The sequence below is a fragment of the Spermophilus citellus genome (assembly GCF_964194105.1).
Source record: "Spermophilus citellus genome assembly, chromosome: 7".
Lineage (NCBI taxonomy): Eukaryota > Metazoa > Chordata > Mammalia > Rodentia > Sciuridae > Spermophilus > Spermophilus citellus.
The window spans coordinates 141438498-141459370 of record NC_138188.1 but is presented as its reverse complement, the minus strand read 5'-3'; the positions used below and the strand labels follow the sequence as shown (position 1 = coordinate 141459370).

The following is a 20873-nucleotide window of genomic DNA, read 5'->3' as shown; positions in this document are numbered from 1 at the left end:
TTACAAAATGCCATATTAGTAACTGTTGTATTCTGCTACCTTTCCTGTCCTATACTATCCCCCCTCCCCTCCCCTCCCCTCCCATCCTCTCTATCTACCCCATCCACTGTAGTTTATTTCTCTCCTTATTAATTTTCCCATTCCCCTCACAGCCTCTTATATGTATTTTTGTATAACAATGCGGCTCTCCCTCCATTTCCATGTAATTCCCATTTTCTTTCCCTTTCCCTCCCCCTTCATGTCTCTGTTTATTGCTAGTCTTTTCTTCCTGCTCTTCCTCCCTTCTCTAATCTTAATTGCTCTCATTATATCAAGGAAGTCATTTTGTATTTGTTTTTTAAGGATTGGCTAGCTTCACTAAGCATAATCTGCTCTAGTGCCATCCATTTCCCTGAAAATTCTATGATTTTGTCATTTTTTATTGCTGCATAGTACTCCATTGTGTATAGATGCCACATTTTTTTAATCCATTCATCTATTGAAGGGCATCTGGGTTGGTTCCACAGTCTAGCTATTGTGAATTGTGCTGCTATGAACATCGATGTGGCAGTGTCCCTGTAGCATGCTCTTTTAAGGTCTTCAGGGAATAGTCCGAGAAGGGCAATAGCAGGGTCAAATGGTGGTTCCATTCCCAGCTTTCCCAGGAATCTCCATACTGCTTTCCAAAGTGGCCTAACCAATTTGCAGTCCCACCAGCAATGTACAAGAGTACCCTTTTCCCCACATCCTCTCCAGCATTTGTTGTTGTTTGACTTCATAATGGCTGCCAATCTTGCTGGAGTGAGATGGTATCTTAGTGTGGTTTTGATTTGCATTTCTCTGACTGCTAGAGATGGTGAGCATTTTTTCATGTACTTGTTGATTGATTGTATGTCCTCCTCTGAGAAGTGTCTGTTTAGGTCCTTGGCCCATTTGTTGATTGGGTGATTTGTTATCTTGCTGTCTAATTTTTTGAGTTCTTTATATACTCTGGATATTAGGGCTCTATCTGAAGTGTGAGGAGTAAAAATTTGTTCCCAGGATGTAGGCTCCCTATTTACCTCTCTTATTGTTTCTCTTGCTGAGAAAAAACTTTTTAGTTTCAGTAAGTCCCAATTGTTGATTCTTGTTATTAACTCTTGTGCTATGGGTGTCCTATTAAGGAATTTGGGGCCTGACCCTACAATATGTAGATCGGAGCCAACTTTTTCTTCTATCAGACGCAGAGTCTCTGTTTTGATATCAAGGTCTTTGATCCATTTTGAGTTAATTTTTGTACATGGTGAGAGGAGAGGGTTTAGTTTCATTTTGTTGCATATGGATTTCCAGTTTTCCCAACACCATTTGTTGAAGATGCTATCCTTCCTCCATTGCTTGCTTTTAGCCCCTTTATCAAATATTAGGTAGTTGTAACTTTGTGGGTTAGTCTCTGTGTCCTCTATTCTGTACCATTGGTCCACCCGCCGGTTTTGGTACCAGTACCATGCTGTTTTTGTTACTATTGCTCTGTAATATAATTTGAAGTCTGGTATTGCAATACCGCCTGATTCACTCTTCCTGCTTAATATTGCTTTTGCTATTCTGGGTCTTTTATTTTTCCATATGAATTTCATGATTGCTTTATCTATTTCTACAAGAAGTGCCATTGGGATTTTGATTGGCATTGCATTAAACCTATAGAGAACTTTTGGTAATATTGCCATTTTGATGATGTTAGTTCTGCCTATCCATGAACAGGGTATATTTTTCCATCTTCTAAGATCCTCTTCTATTTCTTTCTTTAGGGTTCTGTAGTTTTCATTGTATAGGTCTTTCACCTCTCTTGTTAGGTTGATTCCCAAGTATTTTATTGTTTTTGAGGATATTGTGAATGGGGTGTTTTTCCTCATTTCCGTTTCAGAAGTTTTGTCGCTGATATACAGAAATGCCTTTGATTTATGTGTGTTGATTTTATATCCTGCCACTTTGCTGAATTCATTTATTAGTTCTAGTAGTTTTTTTGTAGACCCTTTTGGGTCTTCTAGGTATAGAATCATGTCATCTGCAAATAGTGATAATTTAAGTTCTTCTTTTCCAATTTTTATGCCTTTAATTTCTTTCGTCTGTCTAATTGCTCTGGCCAGTGTTTCTAGAACTATGTTGAACAGAAGTGGTGAGAGCGGGCATCCTTGTCTTGTTCCAGATTTTAGAGGGAATGCCTTCAATTTTTCTCCATTCAGAATGATGCTAGCCTGAGGCTTAGCATAAATAGCTTTTACAATGTTGAGGTAAGTTCCCGTTATCCCTATTTTTTCTAATGTTTTGAACATAAAGGGATGCTGTACTTTGTCAAATGCCTTTTCTGCATCTATTGAGATGATCATATGGTTCTTATCTTTAAGTCTATTTATATGGTGGATAACATTTATTGATTTCCGTATATTGAACCATCCTTGCATCCCAGGGATGAATCCTACTTGATCATGGTGCACTATTTTTTTAATGTGTCTTTGTATCCGATTTGCCATTATTTTATTGAGGATTTTTGCATCTAGGTTCATCAGAGATATTGGTCTGTAGTTTTCTTTCTTTGAGGTGTCTTTGTCTGGTTTCGGAATCAGGGTGATGTTTGCCTCATAGAATGAGTTTGGAAGAGCTCCCTCTTTTTCTATTTCCTGGAATAACTTGAAAAGTATTGGTATTAATTCTTCTTTAAAGGTTTTGTAAAACTCCGCTGTATACCCATCCGGTCCTGGGCTTTTCTTGGTTGGTAGTCTTTTGATGGCTTCTTCAATTTCATCCATTGATATTGGTCTGTTCAAATTGTGTGTATCTTCCTGACTCAGTTTGGGCAAATCATATGTCTTAAGAAATTTATCGATGTCCTCACTATCCTCAATTTTATAGGAATATAGGTTTTCAAAATAATTTCTAATTATCTTCTGTATTTCTGTAGCATCTGTTGTGATATTGCCTTTTTCATCCCGTATGTTAGTGATTTGAGTTCTCTCTTTTCTTCTCTTCGTTAGCATGGCTAAGGGTCTGTCAATCTTATTTATTTTTTCGAAGAACCAACTTTTAGTTTTGTTAATTTTTTCAATAGTTTCTTTTGTTTCAATTTCATTGATTTCTGCTCTGATTTTAATTATTTCTTGCCTTTTGCTGCATTTGTTGTTGTTTTGTTCTTCCTTTTCTAGGGCTTTGAGATGAAGTGTGAGTTCATTTATTTGTTGGTTTTTTTTTTTTCTGAGGAATGACCTCCAGGAGATGAATTTCCCTCTTAAAACTGCTTTCATTGTGTCCCATAGATTTCGATAAGTTGTATCTGTGTTTTCATTTATCTCTAGGAATTTCTTGATTTCCTCCTTTATGTCTTCTGTAACCCATTGATCATTAAGTAACATATTGTTCATTTTCCATGTGATATAGGATTTTCCCTTCCTTCTTTTATCATTAATTACCAGTTTCATTCCACTATGGTCAGATAAAGTGCATGGTATTATCTCCACACCTTTATATTTACTAAGGGTTGCCCTATGGCATAATATATGGTCTATTTTTGAGAAGGATCCATGTGCTGCTGAGAAAAACGTATATACACTAGAAGATGGTTGATATATTCTATATATGTCAGTTAAGTCTAGGTTATTAATTGTGATATTGAGTTCTATAGTTTCTTTATTCAACTTTTGTTTGGAGGATCTGTCCAATGGTGAGAGAGGTGTGTTGAAGTCACCCATAATTATTGTGTTGTGGTCTATTTGATTCTTGAACTTGAGGAGAATTTGTTTTATGAACGTCGCAGCACCATTATTTGGTGCATAAATATTGATAATTGTTATATCTTGTTGGTGAATGGTTCCTTTTAACAGTATATAATGTCCTTCCTTATCCCTTTGGATTGATTTAGTCTTGAAGTCGATTTTATTCGATATGAGGATGGCCACGCCTGCTTGCTTGCGAGGACTGTGTGCATGATATATTTTTTCCCAACCTTTCACCTTCAGCCTGTGTACGTCTTTTCCAGTCAGATGTGTCTCCTGGAGGCAGCATATTGTTGGATTTGTTTTTTTAATCCATGTTACCAGCCTATGTCGCTTTATTGGAGAGTTTAAACCATTAACATTTAGAGTTACTATTGATGTATATTTTGTACTTCCAGCCATGTTTGATTGTTTATCTCTTTTTTTTTTTTTTATAGTTTAGTTTGTTTCTCCATGGTTAGCTTTCCCCCCACCATCTGTCCTTATTGAGGTACTTCCCATTGTTGGCTTTGGTTATTGTTATTCACTTCTTCCTCGTGTAGTGTTTTGTTCAAGATGCTTTGCAATGCTGGTTTTCTGGCTACAAATTCTTTTAGCTTTTGTTTATCATGAAAGATTTTTATTTCGTTGTCGTACCTGAAGCTTAATTTTGCTGGATACAGAATTCTTGGTTGGCATCCATTGTCTTTCAGTGTTTGAAATATGTTGTTCCAGGATCTTCTCGCTTTCAGCGTCTGTGATGAAAAATCCGTTGTTAATCTTATTTGTTTACCCCTGAATGTAATCTGTCTCTTTTCTCTTGCAGCTTTTAATATTTTCTCTTTGTTCTGTATATTTGATATCTTCATAACAATGTGTCTTGGCGTTGGTCTACTGTGATTTTGTGTGCTCGGTGTCCTGTATGCATCTTCAATTTGTATATCTGTTTCCTTTTTTATTTCTGGAAAGTTTTCTGTAATTATTTCTTTTAGCAGGTTACTCATTCCCTTGGTTTGACTCTCTATCCCTTCCTCTATCCCAATCACTCTTAAATTTGGTTTTTTTATGTTGTCCCATACCTCTTGGATGTTTCTCTCGTGGTTTTTAACCGTCCTATCAATGTTGGGTAGACTCTTTTCAAGATGATATATTTTGTCTTCATTATCTGAAGTTCTGGCTTCTACTTGCTCCATTCTATTAGTGATACTCTCATTTGAGTTTTTAATTTGGTTTATAGTTTCCTTCACTTCTAAGATTATCGTTTGATTCTTTTTTATAATCTCTATCTCCTGATACAGATGCTTAACTTCTTCTTTTATCTGTTTATGTAATACATTCTCAATGTGTTCTTTCGCTGCTTGAATTTGCTGTCTCATATCCTCTTTAAGGTTCCATTCCATCTGTCTAAGGTGTTCCTTGAGCTCTTTGTATGACCATTTTTCTGATGACTCTAGGTCCTCCTGAATATTTAGGCTATCCTGCATTGTTTGTACTCCTTTTCTTCCTTGCCTTTTGAAGCTGCTCATATTGCTTCTTGTTCTGTTTGACTGTTGAGCTAGTGTTTACTCCTATAAATTTATTTGATGCTTGGGATGAAAGGTATTAGAAGGGAAGAGAGGAGGTCACTAAAGAGAATGAGAGTAAGCAGGTAGAATTCAAGGAAGGGGGAATAAGAAAATTGAAAAGAAATGTAAAGACAGAGGAAAAGAAGGAAAGAGAGAAAAGGATAGAGAATTAAAGAGAATTTAAGGACAAATAATAGTAATAGAAATGAGAGATGAAGTTTAAAAATGGAATAAAATAAGATAAGATAAAATGGATTAAAAATATCATTTAAAAAAGACAGTAACAATAAAAAAAATAATACTAATAATAAAAAAATTAATAAAAAAAAAATAAAAAAAAATAAAAAAAAAATAAAATAAGATAAAATAAAATTAAATTAAAAAAAATTAACAAGAAAAAAAAAAAAAAAAAAAAAAAGAAGAAAAAAAAAAAAATTTATAAATGCAGCCCTAGAGTGCGATTAACTGTTCTTCCAGTAGATGGCGCTGTGGCCACCGGGCCAAGATCCTCCTCTCAGTGGTCGGGATTCAATCTCTGTGCAGCAGATCTTCCACCCGGACTGGGCGGGTCTCCACTCCTGCTGTTCGCCCTGTGGGCGGGGCCTGTTGCCTAGCCCAGCGGGGGTAGTTTGTGGCTCTGGGCTGGCAGTTTGGATGTGGTCGTCTGGAGCCCTGTACCGCCAGAGGGGGTTCAGAGATCTGGGCCTGCTGGAGCCGGATAGGCAGTGCCCTCTCCCCCACTCACTGCAGCATGTGGGCAGCGGCCGCCTGTCTGCGGCTGGTGTCAATTTACAGAGCTGGACGGGCTCGGGCTCAGGCAGGCAGCGCCCGTCCCCACTGTCGCTGCAACGTGTGGGCAGTGGGCGTTTGGCGGCAGCTGACGACCACTCACAGAGCCCTATGGGCGGGGGCCCAGGCAGGCAGTGCCCGCTCTTAAACTGGCTGCAACGTGTGAGCAGCTGTTGGCGGAGGTTCACAGAGCCGCCAGCGCGGGTCCAGTCAGGCCGCGCCGGCTCCCACAATCACTGCAACGTATGGGCAGCGGCAGGGGCCGGTTCACCGAGCCGCCGGCGTGTGTCCGGGCGGGTAGCGCTCGCTCCCAAGGTCGCTGCAACCAGCGGCTGGGGCCGGTTCAACGAGCCGCAGCGTGGGACCAGGCAGGTAGCGCCAGCCCCCTAGGTCGCTGCAACCAGCAGCCGTGCCGTTTCCCAGAGCCACCGGCTTGGTTCCAGGCAGGGAGCTCCCGCTCCCAAGGTCGCTGCAACCAGCGGCCAAGGCCAGTTCACCGAGCCACCGGGATGCGTCCAGGCAGGTAGCGCCCGCCCCCAAGGTCGCTGCAGCCAGCGGCTGGGGCCGGTTCCCAGAACCGCCGGCGTGGGACTAGGCAGACAGCGCCCGCTTCTCTGTTTACCGCAACGTGTGGACTGCCGCCATTTGGCGGCAGCCGGCGGGACTGTGTCCCAGCTCTGCGTTGCCGAGGTTCAGGCGTCTGGGACACGCTGCCACCTCCAATTAAACTTACTAGTTCCAGGCAGGTCTCCTTTCAGCTGAATTTTGCTAGAGGTTTCTCAGTAGGACGCCTGTGGGTGTATTCTTTCTGATCCTGTTACAGCAGAGGTACTGACAGTGCTGTTTCCTCGCTGGCCGCCATGTTGTCTCGAGCTTTGCAGTTGAACTTGAGGAAATCTAGTTTAGATATAATAGATAGAGAAGAAATTTCAGAAACAAGACAAGAGGAAAGAGATTTCTCTCTAGTCTAGGTAGGCCAAAGTACACAGGGGAGTCCCAGTGTTCAGTGACAATAGAATGTATTCAGCATGTCAGAAATTATGTGTGCCAAGCATGAATCCTCTAGCTTGAAGAAGAAAAACAGAAAGGCTTCTTGACAAGCAAACAGGGCCTTCTTCTTCCCTATAGCACTAGAAGATGTTCCTAGCTCAGCATCTGGGCCACTTCAGGAGCTGCCTGCAACTACTGGGACAGAAGTACCTCCCCTGCTTGAGCATGTAATCCAATGGCAGAGCATGCCTCTCCTTCCTGCTTGCCAAACCTTCAATCCTACCTGCCAGTTTCTAGTTCCTCCTGCAGAACCCATGGCTGTACTAGGTGTTTGCTGGTGCAGTCACAGGCTCTAAAGTCTAACCTAGTTCACATCCACCCACTACTCCTTAAATCACCAGTTTTAATACAGTGTGCTGTCAGTAGGTGTTCTTTGGAAGCTTTAGTTATCTATTGCTTTTAGTGATAACTGTTACTTGATCAACCATGATAATTTGGGGAATAAAATAAAAACTTTTAGACATGTAAATGGAATATCTTTTAGTATTTTGATCTTATTAATGAATAGGTAGATGAAAAAGTAGATGGATAGATGTAAAATAGTTTTATTGCCCTTTTTGTATTTGCAGATGATTTGAATTTTAACGATCTAAATACCACACTAAACTAGGCATTTGCAATTGCTAAGAATTGAATAGATTTCTCTATCTATAATTTCAGTCATTGGATTTTGACTTCGTTGTGAACATAGCTTAATTGGCTTTAATTCCATCTATTCACTGGAAATTTCTTGGCATAAAGATATTGCAGACCAATAGCATATTTAGGAGTCCTTAAACACTTTCAGATTATAATTTACTATCTAATTTCATCTGTCCTATAACACAATTATTATCCTTTACCAATACGTCATTGAAAGCCAACCTTGTATATGGAAATTATTTGAGTAAGTATCATTATAAGTTTTACTGCTTACCTTAACTCTATGTAAATTCAGTGACTCCCTAAATTGGAGAATGTCTCTGAACTTCCTTCTATTACTACATCAGCTGCTGTGGTTTCTGAAGGATCCCATGGTAGAATTCAATCCAATTCAAGGGCCTCAAATGTGGTTATATATTACTCTAAATGTGGAGTTTTTATTTTTAAATTATTTTAAAAATTGCCTGCTGGTCCATACCATACTCATTAAATTAGAAGAGACAAGGGGAAACCACTGTTTACATTATTTAAAGGCATTCCAGGTGATTCTAATGTACATCCAGATTGGAGAATCACAATCTATAACTAAAGATCAAGAGATAATTTGAGAGAAGTGACACAGAGATTAGTCCTAATTAAGGCTTTTTCTGTGATCTTATCAAAATATAAAAATTTAGCCCTTTTTACAATCTAAAAATTTGATCTCAAAGAAACCTGGAGTATTCAAGGGGGAGTAGAGGGGAGGGAGAAAAGAGAAAGATGTGTCCAGGGTGCTAAAGTAGGAGAAATGAGTTTGGGTGTGCTATTGCACAGTAGGGTGACTATGGATAACAGTTATGTATTATATATTTCACAAGAACTAGAATAAAGGATTGTGAATGTTTTTTTCCTCATTTTAATAGGTTCTTTATTTGCAAATTTACCCATTTGCTAAAATTTGTAAACCCAAAATGAATATATGAAGTTGTTTCAAAGTCATTCACTGACATGTAGTGGCGAAAAATTTTTGAGTTGCTGAACAAACATGTTGAATAAGACTGTCTCCTTTTTTCCAGCTCTTATCCTGTAAACCTGACCCTCACACTCTGTTTACTGCCCTGTTGTTTTGTATTTTTGTGCTTTTTTTGTGATTATTGGTGATTATTATTTAATATTCTGACAGTTATATCACATTAAACAGTATCTGTATTTTTTTCTTTAAATATTATTATTATTATTATTATTATTATTATTATTATTATTGGTTGTTCAAAACATTACATAGTTCTTGATATATCATATTTCACACTTTGATTCAAGTGGGTTATGAACTCCCATTTTTACCCCGTATACAGATTGCAGAATCACATCAGTTACACTTCCATTGATTTACGTATTGCCATACTAGTGTCTGTTGTATTCTGCTGAATGTTTTCACCACAAAGAAATAATAAATGTTTGAGGAGATAATGATATATTTATCCTGATGTGAATATTATTTAATGTATGCATGTATTGAAATATCACATGGTACCCCACAAATATGTCCAATTTTATGTGAATTAAGAATGATAGAAACAAATATGAAATATTGTAAAGAAAAATCCTACAGAGAAATACAGGAATATTGCAGAATGGAAATTCATAATTCCTACTGTTTGCAGTTAGATAGCTTTTTCAGAGTAACTGCTTTGAAAAGCAAAGCTTATACTTGTTTTTTACAACTTTAGGCGAAATATGGACCAATCCAAATGGATAGCATTCCTAGGCCTGAACATGAGATCAAATTTGACTTCTCCTCAGATAGTAACTCGCGTGATAGATCAAATTGTCATAAACCCTCATTACAATAAACGGGAAAAGGACAGTGATATTGCCATGATGCATCTTGAAGTTAAAGTTAATTATACAGGTAAAAGGAATCACTTTTATTTATTTATTTTATCTTCTCAAATCAACCCAAAATACGATTTGAAATATCATCAGTATCAACATATTAGTAGCCTATAAAAATTGGAAAATCTGACACAAAATCATTATAACTTAAGTTGAATTGAGAAATAGAGATAAAAATATTAAATTTCCTTTGTCAAGGTGTTTAAATTCAACCTTCTATAAAGGATCAGTAGAATGAAACTCTTAGAGATTTCTATATCAGTAAACTCAAAGGAACAGCACTAAGAAATAGGTCATAATATTACTCATGCCTTCTCTATTTCTTCTGTAATTGACAGGTGGGTTCATCTATCAAAAGGACAGACTAAGATGTAAACTTTAAAAAAAAAGGATGTGTTCTCAGAGTAAAGAATTGCATTATCCATGTAATGAAGATTTTAAAAGACATTAAATAATATTACTAGACTAGTAAATGAATGACTTCTTCCAAATGCACAGATGATATAACAAAAGTCACCTGAGAAGGTGGAGTTTTATCTTGAAGGCCTCTGCTCAATTCCAATCTTTGCTCTGAAGTCTTCTAATGCCCAATTAAGAGAAAGTGCTCCCCTTTCTGTGTTCTCATGAAATTCCATCTGTACAGGCATCACAGCATTAACCAAAGGCAGATGGTTACTGTGGTTAGTTGCATGGTCATGTCCTTGAGGGTAATCACCACACCCTCTTCCTTTTTGTGTCTGACTTGGATGTTATAGGTACTAGGTGCTAAATGAACACCAAGGAGTTAGATGCAGAAGAACTTTCAGAGTCAGTGACTAATATTAGTTCTTCCATAAGTGCCCTGTCAAACAATTATCTAAAAACTTTATAATGTTAATCCAAGTTTCTTGTAACTGATCCTAAAAATAAGCCTTACCTAGATTTCACAGATCTGGATCTATATTCACTGAGTACTATCATTATTTAAAAAGCAGATAAAAATAATTTACTCCCTAAATACGACATTATTTGCCATATAAAGGAGTAATTATGAGACTATGTAAAGAATCCCACAAAGACCAACAGTAGCACCTAGTCCATTGTCACAGAAGTATTATTCTCAAATTCCTTTTTCTTCTATGATTGACATTTGAAAGTTTTTCAGGCAGGAAGAACTAAAATACAAGTGTTTGAAACTAAACGGTGAACATATTGATTTTTTAAAATTTGTTAGAAGAAAATGTGTATCTGTTTTTATTTTTTGTTTAATTTTTTTTCAGATTACATACAACCCATTTGTTTACCAGAAGAAAATCAAGTTTTTCTTCCAGGAAGAAATTGTTCTATAGCTGGATGGGGAATGATTGGGAATGAAGGTAACTGAGCAGATTTTTTTAAAACAGACATGCCCATTAATGACAAGAATGCAACTGTACTATCCTGTGAATATTTTCAACATTTTTAAAAACATTCATATTATGATTTTTTTATATTTCTTAAAAGCATTGTCAGGATTATATTAACATATTGTGTATTCATATAGTATTTTAAATTTTTATAGATTGTGTAGAGCATATTATAAGACTATAATGCTCTTGAGAAAGATCACAAATATTTCACAAAACTTAATATTTCATATTTTGTATAATAAACACTCTGGCAAATAGAGAAGATGCACCATTTAAATGAATATAATCCCAGATTATAGATAATTATTTTTGTAAAGTATATTGATAATGTCTTATCAAAAGCCATTTCTCTAATCAATAGAAGTATCTTCATTTATAATGTAAAGACCTCCTACTCAAATTCCTTAAAATGAGAATGAAATTTTTTCTACCTTCAACACACTGACACTGCCTAGTGGCAAGAGGATTCAGAAACAGCATGAATCTTACATTAAGGACTATCTATTGAAATATGCCCATTATTATTTACTCACATGTTTTATAAATGCAAAACATATTAAATATATCCAAACAGCATCACCAGTCATCAGGGAAATTCAAATCAAACCCAGGATGAGACATCACCTTACCCAGTAAAGATGGCAATTATAAAAAAGATGCATGATAAGAAGTACTGGTGAGGATGTGGAGAAAAAAGACCCCCTGCACACTGTTTGTGGAAAGATAAATTAATACAGACATTATTGAAAAAAAGATGGAGGATTGCCCCCAAATTAAAAATAAAACCACAATATAGTTCCAAAAATCTCACTCATGAGTATGTTAAAAAGACCTTCTGGTCTACATAGTAGAATGAAAACAGCCAACAATAATGTATTGCACACTCAAAAAACTAGAAGAAAGGATTTTGAAAGTTTTTACTGTAAAGTAGTGATAAATGAGAATATAGATAAGTTTAACCTGATTTCAACATTACCTGATGTACATTATTACATGGCACTCCATTAATATGTATGATTTTGATGTTTTCATGTATGAGTTAAAAAATAAAGCAGAATTTATAACTCAAAATATACATACAAACTTGAATTTTTAAAAAGTTTTCCAGTACTCCATACTCTTTAAATATGACTATGAGGTTGATTGACAACATTATTCCTAACACGAATATCCCACCAAAGACATACTTGAACATTTAATAATGGTAAATCAAAAGGAAAGACTCTTTGGTCAATAGAAGTGCCTCAGTGGTCACAAGAAATTATAGCTATAATTTTTAAAAGTTTCAATTTATTTAATATAATTTAAAAAATCTTGTGGAGAGGTGCAGAATTAAAGTACTCATGTTGAAAATTTCCCTTCTCCTTAGAAAAAGCATGAAGTTCTGAGTCAGATGCTTGCTTACAGATAACCAGTAAATGCTGTCCCCAGCAATCACATTATATTGTTGAAAATGCCTCATGTCCATAAAGTAAATCAAAGTCAAAGATTACATATTCTTATATTTCCTTCATTTGAAAAATGGCATGATGGGCTGGGGATGTGGCTCAAGCGGTAGCGCGCTCGTCTGGCATGCGTGCGGCCCGGGTTCGATCCTCAGCACCACATACCAACAAAGATGTTGTGTCCGCTGAGAACTAAAAAATAAATATTGAAAAATTCTCTCTCTCTCTCTCTCTCTCTCTCTCTCTCTCTCTCTCTCTCTCTCTCTCTCTCTCCCTCCCCCTCCCTCCCTCCCTCCCTCCCTCTCTCCCTCTATCACTCTCTCTTTAAAAAAAAAAAAAGAAAAAGAAAAATGGCATGATTTATTAAATTTAAAATTTAAATAGTAAAAATGGTTTCTAAATGGATATTTTTCTTTCAGACTTCAAACTAAAATGCATTTTATGGCCACATATAGACTCTACAAAACCAAATTGTCCACTAGCAAAATTTAAGACTCTTTATTCCATAAGAAATATTTTTGTGTTGAGCAAACTAGGTTCACATTTATTTATTATAACTAAAATATATGCTTAATTGACATCAGGAAGTCTGTAAGAATGGTATGAAACAAGGAAAAAAACATATCTGAGATCAAATTCATTTTGGAATAAACATCCAGGTCATGTTTAATATTTCCCAGATGATTTCAAATTTAATGCATTTTATGAACTTTGCCTTATGAGTCCCACCTAATTAATTTCATAAAATCCTAGGTTCCCATCTTGTGAGTATATTGCACTAATTAATTAGCCAAGAAAACCATGACCATATTGTCCATTAGGAAGAAAAGAGGTGATATTCTTTAAAGTGATCAGTAAGCTTAAAATAATTTTACTGAAATGTTTATGGGGGGGGGGCACATATGTACCTAACTATCCTCATGGCACCTCATATGAACAACTAAATATTAAATATAAGAACACCGTTCAAATTTTACTTTATTAAATAATTTTATTCTCAACTCAAATATATTTTCTATTCATTGGCTAGGAGAAAAAAATGCCTTTTGTTTTTATTGTAAAATTTAATCAACTGGCCCATTCCTTGATTTTCATAGGATAGATGACAGTGATGTGCTTAATTTGCTCCTCCATCTTTCCTTCACTTAAAATCTCCTGTCAAACTGTAAAACTTATCCCATTCCATCATGTGCTGTTGGATATTGAGGCACTGGCTCCTAGTAGCCATTTTTGTGTGACTCCTCCCAATTCTATTTTCACTGTCATGTTGTTCTTTAAAGTCAGTTATGGTGGAAGCTTTATAGCAGCAAACTGGTACATTTTGATTTTTCCTGGAGAAATTCTTGCTACATATTTGCCAACACACCATTGAGTCACACAAACTGCATTGCACCTAAGTCACACATGCACACGTATGCACTTGTCTGTTTCTTCAATCTTTTTAGTGCATGAATTAAACTTAGCTAGGAGTGAGTTCATGTTCATTTTTGCAACAACACTGTCAAATATACTGACTTATCCTCAACGTTTTGCCTGTCTTAAAGAACCAAATAGAATTGCAAATTATTAGAAAGTGCTTATTGGGTACCTTTTCTAAGTCACTAACACCTGCTTGTTTCCATTCCTCTTTGGATTAGTATTCCAGTAAACAGAAACTCATACTCCCAGTGAATGAATCCTTTTATAAAAAGAATGGAAATGCACTCTGCTACAGTGTGTCTCCTTTCTATTCACCTGCATGTGGATGACAAGCTGATTGCACCTAGACCAGGGCACAGTTCAACTGAGCTTTGTCCTCTGCTTGGTTTGCACCTGCTCACTCACAGAGCACCACAAAGAAGCTGAATGCCATTATACAGGAGGGAGCACCTCCTCAGGTGCCAAATGAAAAGCACTTCTGAATTTCCATGTTGTTGCTAATTTCCCTGAGTGGATCTCTTTGTGTTGGCAGGCTTTATTTCCATGAGCAATACTGTAACTGTTTTTAAATTACTGAAAATGCCTAAAGCTCACCCTAGTCCAATCTACCCTTCCAAGTATCCCTTGGGAAAGGGAAAAAAAATGAACTACTGTTAACCCATTTGTCAAAATCCACAGATGGGCTTTATTATATGCTCTAAAGTTCAAGGTTAGTAGTTAGTTCCATTATATATACGCACATTACACGATAATGAGAGCAAAATGCAGGAATAAATAAGACTGATGGTGCTTCATTCAGGGCTGCATGCTGATCACTTTTGACTGGACTGCATTATCCATTCCGAACAGGGCCTACTGCAAACATATTACAAGAAGCTGATGTTCCTCTTCTATCAAATGAGAAATGTCAGCAACAGATGCCAGCATATAACATTACTGAAAATATGATATGTGCAGGCTATGAAGAAGGAGGAATAGATACCTGCAAGGTAAATATGTAAAACTGTTCACCTTACACTTTCAGAAAATATTGCTACCTAATTATTTTATTGCTTAACAAGAATTTGGGAGTAAAGAAACCATCAAGACCCCTTAACTTCACCTCTTCTTTTACAAAATTGTGACTTTTTGCCTGTTTGCATGCTACTACTCAGTAGCCCTGAGCATTAGAAACAAAACTAATGTTTAGGAACAAGGATTACAAACCATATGTCTTTAGATATAATACTTGAATGTGCAAGGTGGCAAGATAAAAATGGGGAGTAGTGGACCTGGAATAAATCAGAGAATTTGTACGTTATCTAAAAGCATCTATTTTCAAATTTTCAATCATTTTAAACCTGAGGCAAAATGCAAAACAAATAAATCAAGGCTGAGGGCAAATTTTAGTCTGTGGCTCTCTAATATTCAATCCTGTTTTTAAAATATAGTCCAGGTGTTTGGTGACCAAAAATAACTTCTAGATGAAAAAACAAAACAAACATGAGTCGCCTGGTAAAAGCCACTTACAGCTAATCAAGTGGAAAATGAACAAAGAAATTAATAACCTAGGATAATTTTGGCTCTAGAAGTATTACACTAGAGTATTTCTTTTATCTTTTACATTCCATTTTAGAGATGTCATAACATGTACTCAATGCAGTGGGAATGCCATTATTGCAATTAATTTGAAGTGTTGATTTTGACCCATATGACCATCAGAAGAAATGTCTTACCTACCTACTACCTCAGTGAAATATCTTACCACCTAGAAATAATGTAGACATTGTTTAGCTCCATGAAATCCACATACAGTTAAGAAATAAGAAGTTCTACTAAATTCTAAAAGCATAATCAATTTATAGGTGTAACAATAGGTTAGTTATTACACTTATTATTCTTGTGATAATTTCTTTCTTTACTCACAAATTTTTTAATTCTATGTTTGGACTTCCCTATTGGACCCTGGCTTTACCACTTATTGGTGAGACTTTGGGCAAATCACTTGAGATTTATTGAGAAGTTTAAGTGATATCTCACTTATAAGGCACAAAGCAAGCACTCAAAGATATTAACAGCTTTTAGTTTTAGACTTAGTAAATACATTTTCTGGCAAGTTTTCTGTATCTAAAAATTAATAAAATATTAATGCATTAACATCTGCTGAATTAGATTAAACCTGAAAGCATTACTGACCAAATGAATTATTTATACATGTGGAAGTAGAAACCTGTATCGTGGAAAGTGATTTCACTGTGTTAAAATATAACAACTTGATTCATTTATTAACACATATATATTATAATTTGACAAGACTGTAGATACTTATGCATATATATATATGTATATAATCACATAAATCAATGTCTCAAGTCATGTTAAACTTTCAACTGAGTTTTCCATTTATTCTGCTTTGATGAACACAAAATTTTAAGTAAAATTGAATAGCTTTCTTGTATAAAAATTACCTCTGGATCTTATATTTTCCATTTAAAATGAAAGATGTACTAAAGGTAAGATATATTGCCACTTAAGGGGAGATTTATAGAATTATTGTGCAGGAGGAAAATCAGCTGTACGACCTCAATTATAGTTAATGGGGATTGTGTGGAAGACACCTCACTCACTAAGCAGAAAATATGATGGCTAATGGTATTGATGTTAAGATCACATTAAGCTGATAACTCATGCCAGATCTTTGAGATCTTATGGTTGGCTCTGATTTCAGAGTGTAAGTATGCTATTCATCAACAAGTAAGAAATCTCTCATATACAAGGAAATACCTTATGTAACAAAATGTTATCATAATTGAGTAATCATTACTTCAGATTGTCACATGATTTTCTTGGTTCAACTTTAATGCTCTGTTTTATAAGAGGATTAACTGATTGATGAATACACTACTTAAAATTGTTATTGATATATTGTTTGAATAACTTTGAAGCATAAGATTTTAACCTCAGAATTTGCCTCATGATGCATTCACAAGTTCTTAAACATCTGGATTACCAAAGGTTTGCATTTTGTCTGGATTTAAAAGTAAGAACAATAACTAGAGAATGACTTCTCTCTGTAAAACTAAGGGGATGGCATTCTGTTCACCATTCCATACTAGCAGTTTTCAAACCCTTCCTCAATCCAGCAGATAGATCTGCATCACCTCAGAATTTTTTAGAAGTGCAGATCCTCTGGTCTCATCACACACCTGCTAAATCAGAACCTCTGAGATTAGAGTCTGGCATTGTGAGCTCCACATTTATCACCTTTGGTGATTCTGATAGTTAAGTTTCAGAACCATCATTCAAAACAAAAATGGTTACCAGCCCTTATACTCAGAAAAGGTAGTGATTTTTTAGGTTTATTTATAAATATAACGTGAGTGGAAAAATATATTTCAAGTTAATACTTTGTCTTCTTGATATTAATTCATATTTTTGAAGTAACATATCTCAGAGTGGAAGAAGAAAGTACCATCATTGAGCATATTAGATATTTAAGACAAGAAGGTCCATAACTACACTGAAATGCTTAGTGAGATGATGGTACATGATGGATACAGACCTCAGGCTCCCAGCCAGATAGACCACACACCAGAAAGGCAGCAAGCCTGTTGCCTGGTCTTGAATAACTGCAACTGACCTAGTATGGGCTGGGTAAGCTAAAATCCTTGTTTGTATAATCAATGTCTGGGTCCCTCTTAAAATAAAAATTAAATTATTTTAGAAAACATGAAGAAAATCAAATAACTCCTCTTGAAAATATTCAAGCAGTTGAAATGCACTTTTAATGACATAAACTATATGTGAAATTTAAATCTTGGATAAATATTGTTTCATAAATATTCCTGAAATATATATATATGGTAAGGGCTTAGGATGCAGAAATAAAAATCATAGTCCCTACCTTCAAACAACTTGAACATATTTTTTACATCTAGAATATAGGTAACCTGTGATTGTCAATGTAATTTATGTTCCTGTGCACCCAAGATTAGAATAAAAGTGCTTTGATAGACCCCATTTTTTCCTTTAAATAGAGGGATCAGAGATGATAAAGATTCAGACAAAAAGTCTCTCTGATTTTTTCTAACATAAATCTAAGAATGAAATATTCTTCTACACCAGTCTATTTAAACAAAGTGTATAAGACTTTAAATTATTTCATAAAAAGGCAATAAATTAATCTAAAATGTTCACATAATTAACATAGGAGATATACTTGTCACTTTTACATCATTAAATATGATACATGTTCTATTATCATTATCATTACTCAGGAATCATTGTGCACAAATAAAAGTTGTGTAATTTACTAGATTCAATTATAATTAGCATTTGTTCAAATTAAAACCTTTCTACATCAGTTGAAATCTCTGATGAAAATGTGTTCTTATTAATAGAATTATATCAAAGATTTGCCTCTTTCATTTGAAATGTTGAGGTTTTCAAATTTGATTGTGTTTTTTCAGTGCCAAAAATTTAATCCCACTCAAGAGTACAAAGATCAACACCATGTATAAGTTATTGTTTAAATCACAATATGGAATCAGTTATATTTTTTTGGAGTCCTTCATAAGATGTTTTTTACAGCATCTATTTAAAAAATTATTAACTTATATTTTGCTAGTAATTACATTCCTATTCATTATTGTGCTTTAGAGTGTAACACCATATTAAAGAAAGTTTTAGGGTATTGTAAAATATTACAAATTATGTTTGAGTTGTCATAATTTGCTCTTTCTTCCTATTGAGGAGCAATGGGTTCTCATTTGTGGCCTAGAGTGATGGTAAGAACATCTACAGAGGGCTTGCAATAAATCATATTTATAAATATTTATTTTTGATTTATTTGCTTAACACAATCTCTTCTGTTTATATTCATTAACCACACACACCCACAACTTTTTATGTGACTCACTTTTTAGGGAGATTCAGGAGGACCATTAATGTGCGAAGAAAACAACAGGTGGCTCCTTGCTGGTGTGACATCATTTGGAGACAAGTGTGCCCTTCCTAACCACCCAGGGGTGTATGCCCGAGTTACAAGGTTCACAGAATGGATTCAGAGTTTCCTACATTAAGCCTTTCCGAAAACAAACACGAAAGTGGGCAGTTTTCCTATCCCACTCTGAGAGTTTTGTGGGTAGAAAAGAAAAGTTACCACAAGCCTTATTTATTCTAGTATAGGCCACTTAAAGTGCTGGAATGAGAGGAAGGGACAAAATACAAAAATCTTAAAATTAATCTTTGTGACACAAAGTAACTTCTCAATTTTGATTTCATTCTGAACAGATTTTCTTTCACAGATATCATTCCTTGGTTTTTAATTATTATTTTTGCCATTGTCTGTTATTTACATTGATTTGATTTTAAAACACATGCCACACATTTTTAAAAGTTTGATAAAAATTTTAAAAAGAAACGAAATAAATTGTATTGCCCAAAGTATGTCATTGTTTGAAATAAACTACTCTAAATTGTCTGGTTTCAGTTTAGCTTGTTATTTCCAGAATCTCAACACTTTTCTTGCTTTTCCACCCAATGACTTTCCATTTCAACTTGAGCATAAACTTAATATTTTCCCTGATCATATAAAATATTTATTGTAAGTTCATGTCACAGACCTAATTGTGACATGATTAGTTGCCTGTTTCCCTCATATAAAACTGAGCAGCAAATACACACAGGTCTCTATGTCACCTTAGCATTAAAACAAAAAATAAATTAACAAATATGGTTAGTCTATACAGATCATTTTTACCTGGATAAATCATACTGTCCACTTATTTTAACTAGTCTTTTTAAGTCTCAGAATATAAACAGGCATATTAAAGAAATAGAACTGTTAGAAATGTTTTTCTGTTCTTGGTTTTTGTGTACTATACTTGATATTTCTAGCATGTGAAAAACTTGTTAAGACACAGCTGAATTGCCCATTAGAAGGCCAAAAATGTGTAATAAATGAATTTTCTTTGCTTCTTTAATGTCTTGGATCATTTCCAGAGGAACTGCAAACTTCAATTTAGCTGACCACACAGAATCTGTTGATTTGGGGTACACAAAATTTATACTTACTTAATGCAAAACACGTATGTTCACACATTCTTGCATACGCATATGATAGAAAAGAGAGTGATATTTAGAGGAGTTTAAAGAAGGGATTAGTCCGTATGGATTGGCCTTATGAAAGAAAGGAAGTTTGAATTATGCCCAGAAGGAATGATTATTACAGATTCATTTAATAGGGTAGCAGGGCCACTGCAAAGGTGGTCCCTGAAATCTTGTAAGTTTGGGAAGAGTGGTCAGTAGCATGTATTCTGGTACCAAAAGCATCACATTGGTAACAGTCATACTAAGGAGAAAATGTCATATAAAAATGTGTAGCATGATGGAGGACTACAGATGCCCATAAAGAACTGTGTACTTTATTCTTAGGACAAAATTCAGGAGCCCCTGAACACACTCTTCAAGAACTTTTTTTAATTCTTGGTCAACAGGAATGATGAAGCAGCAGGCATAGGTTTTATTGTTTGTGTTTAGTACTTGAACATTATTCCGAATTTCTTCTGTATTTTCCAGCACATATTAAAGCTATGCTCTGAAAACATGAACACAACAGATATACCATCTTCTCCTTTTCATTTTCGAAAGTCAGCTAAACTTTTAGAAAACTCTTAGGACAATCAGTATCATCTTCTAATAAGAGAGGAGTTTGATTTTTCCACCTTTAGTCATTTATGGGTTTAGTCATTAATACCAGAAGAGTTATTCAGACCTGGATAAAGATAAAGGAGAAAGCAAAGCTGGTCTCCATCATTCGCCTGCTTCTGCTGTGCAGCTGTTACAGTCCTGGGTGGCAAAACACAGGAGAAACCTAGTCTCCCTTTCATCAAGTCCTGAATAAGGGAAGAAGTGTGTGATGGTAGTTTGGATGGAACAGGGAGGTGCTAGCAGCTGGTCTCCAGTTCCTTCTATGGGGATGAGTAGTCATGGAAAGAAGAATTGCAAAATGAGGCCAGA

The 20873-nt window shown here is 35.5% G+C and overlaps 1 protein-coding gene across 2 annotated transcripts in view; it reads left to right on the top strand.

Moving 5' to 3' along the window:
* Positions 1-18934, top strand: part of TMPRSS15 (transmembrane serine protease 15) — a gene marked incomplete at both ends in the record, with an annotated part of 140241 nt that extends 121307 nt beyond the window's left edge. For both annotated transcript variants that reach the window (XM_081301347.1, XM_081301346.1), the window contains 4 exons: positions 9457-9638; positions 10882-10977; positions 14724-14863; positions 18779-18934. In XM_081301347.1, coding sequence (XP_081157473.1) covers positions 9457-9638; positions 10882-10977; positions 14724-14863; positions 18779-18934 — 574 coding nt within the window. The remainder of the gene's footprint in view (positions 1-9456; positions 9639-10881; positions 10978-14723; positions 14864-18778) is intronic.
* Between the last annotated feature and the right edge of the window lie 1939 nt (positions 18935-20873).